The sequence below is a fragment of the Physella acuta genome, unplaced genomic scaffold (genome assembly GCF_028476545.2).
Source record: "Physella acuta isolate Inbredline_101_S28 unplaced genomic scaffold, ASM2847654v3 ptg002256l, whole genome shotgun sequence".
NCBI lineage: Eukaryota > Metazoa > Mollusca > Gastropoda > Physidae > Physella > Physella acuta.
Genome location: NW_026733755.1, coordinates 41482 through 49150, shown reverse-complemented (window position 1 = coordinate 49150; position 7669 = coordinate 41482). Strand labels below are relative to the sequence as shown.

Sequence of the window (7669 nt, the reverse complement as noted above, 5' to 3'; positions counted from 1 at the left end):
GTGGGGACCTTAGGTAGTGTGGGGGGGGGGGGGTAGAGTGGATCTAATAGGAAGATAGTGGGGCGGTTGAGGAAAAAAAAGGAAGATTGTAGCATGGATGAGGTAGAAAAGGAAGATATGTAGCAGGAGGTGGGGTGTAAAAAAGGAATATTGTTGTGGCAGGGAGGGGTGAGGGTCGAAGATGACCAATGTGGCAAGGGGTAAGGAAAAATACTTTGACTTACCTGGGGGAGGGGGGGGGGTGAGGCATAAGGGGGCATGGGTGAAGGTGAGGATGGGTAAAGTTGAATGCTGCAGGGTGTAGAGGAAAGATGGTAGTGCTAAGAGTGTAGGTAGGAATGTAGGAGTAGGCGGATGTTACTGTATATGGTGGTTGGGGGGGGTGATGGTGGCCCGAGAAGAAAGTGGAAAAGGAGGAAGGTCTGTGGCAGGGAGTAGGTTGAGGGGGGAGGAGGGGCTGGAATTCAGCATCGGACCATGAAGCCAGACGGTCTACAATATATCTGTCGTAACGTCTAACAATGAGAGTGGACGCCAGACCTAAGTACTGTTGGAGTGTGTGCCCCCTGCTCCTAATTACAACCATCCCGCACATAGCGAAATCTACCTACACGCTTAGCGTTAGTTTAATAGTATCTACCTACACGCTTAGCGTTAGTTTTATGACTGCCACAATCACACTTTCTCTTCGTGTCAAATGTTTTCTGTTACTGGTATCAAGACTCGTGTTTTGATGAGGATGGTTCGGGTTTTGTAAACTTACAACACATACGATAATGGTTTCATCATTAGCGGTAGAACATGGAAAAAATTAATATTATATTTTTAACGTGCAGTGTAGTGTCGGATCTATGTACTTTATACGTATGTGTTATGGTGAAGGTTAGGTTTTGGACTAAGGCAGAGGCGTAGCCAGGATCGTCTCAAGGGGGGGGGGTTCCAATTTTTACCCAGGGACAAACTTTCGATTTGCACCCCCCCCCCCCCTCATACTTTTTCTATATACCGAGGGGTCTATGGGGGGTTATGACCCCCCCCCTAACCCCGTGCCTACGCCAAGATTTGGGACTGATACTGATTTACAATAGTAATACTTCTTCCTGGCGTGTACTTTTATTCATTTAAGATTGTTTACTTGTACATCATGCAAAGCGTCTAATTACAATTTTATATTCTAATTAATTTATTAATTATATGACGAATCAACGTTCTATTCTGTGTGGTGGGTTGAGGGGGAATGAGATCATAAATTACGTGTCCCTCGTTTTCAGGGATCTAAAATATGTTGGTATTGACATAGGAAAATATCGTTCAATCGAACATAAGCTTTTTATATTAATAAATACTAAAATGTAATACAAGTTTTGAAGCTTTACATATTATCTAAAACTTTAAATCCCATAGTAAAATGATAATACACATTTATCGATGATTTCCTTACATAAATTAAACATGCGGAGATACTTAAAGTATATGTTATTAACAATTGCAAAGAATGGTGCTTTATACATTTTTATTCATTTAATAATCAATGTAATTTTTTTTTAAGTCACCTCCCCTGAAATTTTTGTTCTATATTATCATGGGAGATAACTAGACATAATGTGTCTCTAGGGTTAGGTAACCAGTTTCAGTAAAATAAATTTCGTTATCACAAATTAAAACTTTTTTTTTTACAATACTCTCTATTGCAACACATATTTCATCACAAAGGCCTAGACAATTATTTTTTTAGTATTTTGGTCGTCTGTTTTTTCTTGCCAGTTTTAATTAGGCAGCGTCACCACTCATCAGTTGTTTAATTTTCTCTTTTGTTGAAAAGACACGGAAGCTGAAGTTTTCTAAGGTTGTTTTTGGCGATCTTTTTTCTAATGGTGGTTTTAGGGATGTTTTCTAAGGAAGGTGTTTGCCGATGTTTTTAATGGTGTTTCAGCGGTTTTTTTTTTCTAATTGTTCTAATTCCTGGTTTGTCGATTTAGGCACTTCCCCAAAGTTCTGGTGTGTGTATTGTTACATGAAACTATGTGAAGAATATGCCTTACTATAACAAACTGTTGAGTGATTTCCCTTCCTTCAACTTTATAAACGAACTCAGGTCCAATGCATTGAATGATACACAACAAATCTGACAAGGTTTTACTACACTCAGATTTTAATAAAGCCTGATCTATATTTAATTTATCAGGAAAGTAATGGGCGCACAACCATTGTCTTGTGAGGCTAATGGAACTATAGATGTAATGGGGGGGGTGAGCGGGGGCTGGGTGGGGTATGGTAACTTTGTAACCATAGATGTAATGTGGGATTAAGCGGGGACTGTGTGGGGTTTGGTAACTTTGTAACCATGGCTGTAATGGGTGAGTGAGTGGGGACTGGGTGTGATTGGTAACTTTGTAACCATAGATGTAATGGGGGAGTGGGCGGGGACTGGGTGGGGTTTGGTAACTTTGTAACCATAGATGTAATGAGGGAGTAAGTGGGGACTGGGTGGGGTTTGGTAACTTTGTAACCATAGATGTAATGGGGGAGTAAGCGGGGACTGGGTGGGGTTTGGTAACTTTGTAACCATAGCTGTAATGGGGGAGTAAGCGGGGACTGGGTGGGGTTTGGTAACTTTGTAACCATAGCTGTAATGGGTGAGTGAGTGGGGACTGGGTGGGGTATGGTAACTTTGTAACCGACTCCTAAGGGGAGATTGTGTAAACAATATGTATAGTTGTATTGGAAACAATGACCATAAAAGTTGATCTATGACGTATGTGATGCTGGTGTGTAAGGGTAAGACAGGATGGGATGTGTGGGTCACGTGATGGGATGTGTGGGTCACTTGATGGGTGATGGGATGTGTGGGTCACGTGATGGGTGATGGGATGTGTGGGTCACGTGATGGGTGATGGGATGTGTGGGTCACGTGATGGGATGTGTGGGTCACGTGATGGGATGTGTGGGTCACGTGATAGGTGATGGGATGTGTGGGTCACGTGATAGGTGATGGGATGTGTGGGTCACGTGATAAGTAATGGAGGATACATATCATACCACGTCATTCATCACTGTGTTATTAGGATCACGAGATCCCCCGTATGTTGCCGTTTGGTGGGATGTGTATGTTGCCGTGGGGTGGGATGTGTATGTTGCCGTGGGGTGGGATGTGTATGTTGCCGTGGGGTGGGATTTGTATTTTGCCGTGGGGTGGGATTTGTATGTTGCCGTGGGGTGGGATTTGTATGTTGCCGTGGGGTGGGATGTGCATGTTGCCGTGGGGTGGGATTTGTATGTTGCCGTGGGGTGGGATTTGTATGTTGCCGTGGGGTGGGATGTGCATGTTGCCGTGGGGTGGGATTTGTATGTTGCCGTGGGGTGGGATTTGTATGTTGCCGTGGGGTGGGATTTGTATGTTGCCGTGGGGTGGGATGTTCATGTTGCCGTGGGGTGGGATTTGTATGTTGCCGTGGGGTGGGATGTGCATGTTGCCGTGGGGTAGAATTTGTATGCTGCCGTAGGGTTGGATTTGTGTGCTGTCGTGGATTTTGATTTGTATGTTGCAACGTTCAAGTATAATAAATTGTGAGTGATCCCCCCTAAACTTTTTCGAATATTCTAAGATAACAATACCGAGAATGGCAACCGGGGGTACAGACAAGTTTTTGTTTATCAATTTAATTACTTAATTACAGACAAAATATTTTTAAAATATTGTACCTGTAGAAATCAAAATATAAAACAAACCAAAGTCATTTGTCTTTATCAATCTGCATCTGCCCATCTTTCCGCATCTCCCTTTTAAATCATCTCCCCTTTAATCCCCCCCCCCGTCCTCTCTCCCGCCAAATATAACGGAACTGATACCCCACGCATGCCACAACGTCCTAGACCCTACTCATGGAATAGAAACATCCTTTACCGCTCGTCATCAAGGTCATCACGCCGTCTCCATCAAGTTCATCACACCAGTTCCATCAAGTTCATCACGCCGGCTCCATCAAGGTCATCACGCCGACTCCATCAAGGTCATCACGCCGACTCCATCAAGATCATCACGTCGGCTCTATCAAGGTCATCACGCCGGCTCCATCAAGGTCATCACGCCGGCTCCATCAAGGTCATCACGCCGGCTCCATCAAGGTCATCACACAGGCTCCATCAAGGTCATCACACCTTCTCCATCAAGGTCATCACGCCGGCTCTATCAAGATCATAACGCCGACTCCATCAAGTTCATCACGCCGACTCCATCAAGGTCATCACGCCATCTCCATCAAGGTCACCACGTCGGTTACATCAAGGTCATCACGTTGGCCCCATCAAGGTCATCACGCAGACTCCATCAAGGTCATCACGTCGGTTCCATCAAGATCATCACACCGGCTCCATCAAGGTCATCACGCCGGCTCCATCAAGATCATCACACCGGCTCCATCAAGGTCATCACACCGGCTCCATCAAGGTCACCACGCCGACTCCATCAAGGTCATCACACCGGCTCCATCAAGGTCACCACGCCGGCTCCATCAAGATCATCACGCCGGCTCTATCAAAGTCATCAGGCCGGCTCCACCAAGGTCATCACACCGGCTCCATCAAGGTCACCACGCCGACTCCATCAAGGTCATCACACAGGCTCCATCAAGGCCATCACTTTTGCTCCATCAATGTCAACACGCCGACTCCATCAAGGTCGTCTGAACGGCTCATTAGTTTTTTCTTCTCCACAACGGTTAAATCAGGCGGAACTTCTTTGTTCGGCTCCTTCATCTTTTCCCTCTCCAAGCTCGACCAAATCTTCTTTTAAGTTGGGCTAAATAAATGAAGGCAGGTCGCTCATCCAAACTGCAAGTCGCTGTTTATTTATTTCCTTTTATCTTCATAGCCTCAGAACTTGCGTTACATAACGTTACATTTTTTTTTATCATTGTAACTTTAGATTCGCCGCGATGTAAAAATAATGATCAGTGAATGGAGATGTCAAAGCCAATGAAATCTCGCGAATTAAAGAATTTATTGTGCAAATCCGAGATTTGGACGTGGCAGGTTTGAGCGTGGATAATAGAAAAAAAAGTGGATCACAGGTAATCTAAGAAGGGATAAAATTTTGACAGGAGGTTGAAATAAAACAGGAGAGGTTATTCTAAAACATGTTGATTAATATTGCCGTGGGCATGGTATTGGAAGACAATTTAAACTAGCAATGTGATTCTTATGGCGACTGGAATTTACATCTGAACAATTTAAACGGGTGAAGATGCATATTCTAAAGAATTTAGGTAAAAACTGCCCCCCCCCCACCCATTATCAAAATGAATATAAAATATTTTCAATCACATGACTAAAAATTAGTTTTAAACACATGAAATAAATCATTAGCTGTTTTGATTTGTTTGATTGTTTGTTTATACTATCAGCGTTTGTTGGTATCTTGACTTAAACCGATTTGAAAAATAGTCGATCTCTGTTATCCCATTGTTTTAGAACTGTCCTGTTTTGTATATATAAAGCTTTTACACAAATCACTAGTCTTGCCCCCACTACCCCCCCCCACCACCCCCCTCCTCGTCTTAAAAATTCAATCAGGAATGGATAAAACGTAGAGCTTTCTGAGCTATCAAACTCAACTCATCTCTCTCAAACTGAACGAGTCAGCTCCTCATAAATACTGCAGACCCGGTCTATCCACAACCCTACGACCCCCGCCCCGAGGGGGGTCACTGACCCCTTGATCTTATTCAATCTCCAGCATACCCAGCCGCCATTAAAAGCCGTTGCTAACCTTTGTCTACCGTCGCAACCAATCAACGCGCGTCTACTTTCGTTTTTTTAAATCCGGACACTCGCCGCCATTACACAAGAAGACGTCCTGCGTGTGTGTATTAACTTACAGCGTCACATTGTGACGTAAAGTGATCACGTGGTTTTTCAGTGCTCGCGCTGTTTCCCAGACAATCATTTTAAAGCGCCGCGGGAGGGCGGTAATAGCGCTACGCTTTTATGAGATGTACTCTCTATTAGGGTGAGCGCAAAAAATATTGGATTGGTTTTGTTTGTCTGTGTTGATAGATCGAATTTGCATTCATAGGCGGATCGAAAGGCGGTAGGAAGGGATGGGGGGGGGAAGGAGGATGGGGGAGGTGCTTCCCTGCATTTTAAATTCCAGAAATACTTTGAGGAAAATGTATGGTTTGCTAAAGCCAATTAATCTTGAGTAGCCTACTTGTTTGAAATAGTGTACAAAAATAGTGACATTTAAAATAGCATTGCATATATATATATATATATATATATATATATATATATATATATATATATATATATATATATATATATATATATATATATATAAAATCGCTTTTACAAAATTTAAAAAAAATGAAATGTAAGATTTTAAACATTTTAAGTTACACAAGCGTAGGCCTACTCTGGCCAATATGAAACAGTTGTCCTTTATTGGGTTTAGGAGTTGTTTATTCCCCCTTGATATGCCGAAGTCCTGGAAGCAGATGAACTTCATCTGCCCCATGTGTCTTATTCAAGAACGGGAAAAGATGGTGAGATGGTGATAGCGCACGATTTAACAAAAACCCACCTTCTCGACAATCAAATATTCCCAACTTCGGTGCATCTGGTAAAATGCATCGTGGGGATAATAGTGTAATAAAAATTTGTAAACACCAGCTGAACAGTAAACAAAAATTCGCAAAAAAAATAATTTAACAGGTAAAGGGAAGCTACTAGTAACACTTTTCCTAATAAATAAATACACGAGTAAAAAAGTAATGTAAATACTACTCCGACAACATTTTTCATATACAAATACTTTTTAGCAGAAAACAAATAAAATGATATGACATATTATATACATTTTATATAATGTATTATAATTTCTTTATTATCTAAAAATTACACACAGTATCTATATTTATATACATTTCGGTTAGTAAATTTTCTTCAACATTATATTATTTGATCAACTCAGCTGAACTTTTCAAACTATGTAATACTCACATATATGCATTTGTTTATATTTAAAAGTATATATATAAATTATATATAATACAGTATGGAGTATATATATATATATATATATATATATATATATTATTTATTTATATAACTATTTATAAACCAACTAATGGTCAAAGTGACACAGACCTTCTCTGCCCGTAAGATACAACGTTCCCAATTGAACACATTGTGTTTTCACAGACTATCTTTTATCAACGTAATATTTTATGTGTATAAAAGTGGTATAGGGAACATAAATTTTATTTTCCGAAACTTTTTAATGAGCACGGATTAATTTTTTCACCAATTGTGTGAGTGCAACCTTTATGTTGCTACACTGTTGTAAAAAGCGTTTGTTTTGTCTGTGAAATAGTGTTAGGAAATCTAATTTTCTTTTTCTAGATTGAAGAGTGTTAATTAACTCAGATTTCAAATACGAAATCGATTGCAATTAATTCTTTATTTTTTTTAAACATTTAAAATGTTCAGTTAAGCATGTGTTTTGAAGATTATTTTTTTCATATCGTAAAATGCTGTTAATTTGAAATGTATGATTGTCGGTTTTAGTTTTGCAAACAAAATTCAAGCTAATTAACCCGGCGAAGTGACAGAGGTGTTTCTTCCAGACTTTTTCCTTGAATATATTTAATATTTTCGGGGGGGGGGGGGA

At 40.8% G+C, this 7669-nt stretch overlaps 1 protein-coding gene across 1 annotated transcript; it reads right to left on the bottom strand.

Moving 5' to 3' along the window:
- Positions 1-3067: 3067 nt before the first annotated feature.
- Positions 3068-3469, bottom strand: LOC131932677 (circumsporozoite protein-like). Its single transcript, XM_059289614.1, has one exon. It carries the CDS (start codon positions 3467-3469, stop codon positions 3068-3070), a length of 402 nt encoding a protein of 133 aa, XP_059145597.1.
- Positions 3470-7669: the final 4200 nt, after the last annotated feature.

Excerpts from the sequence above, each read along its gene's own strand:
- LOC131932677 (XM_059289614.1), bottom strand. The coding sequence starts at position 3,469 with ATGCACATCCCACCCCACGGCAACATACAAATCCCACCCCACGGCAAC.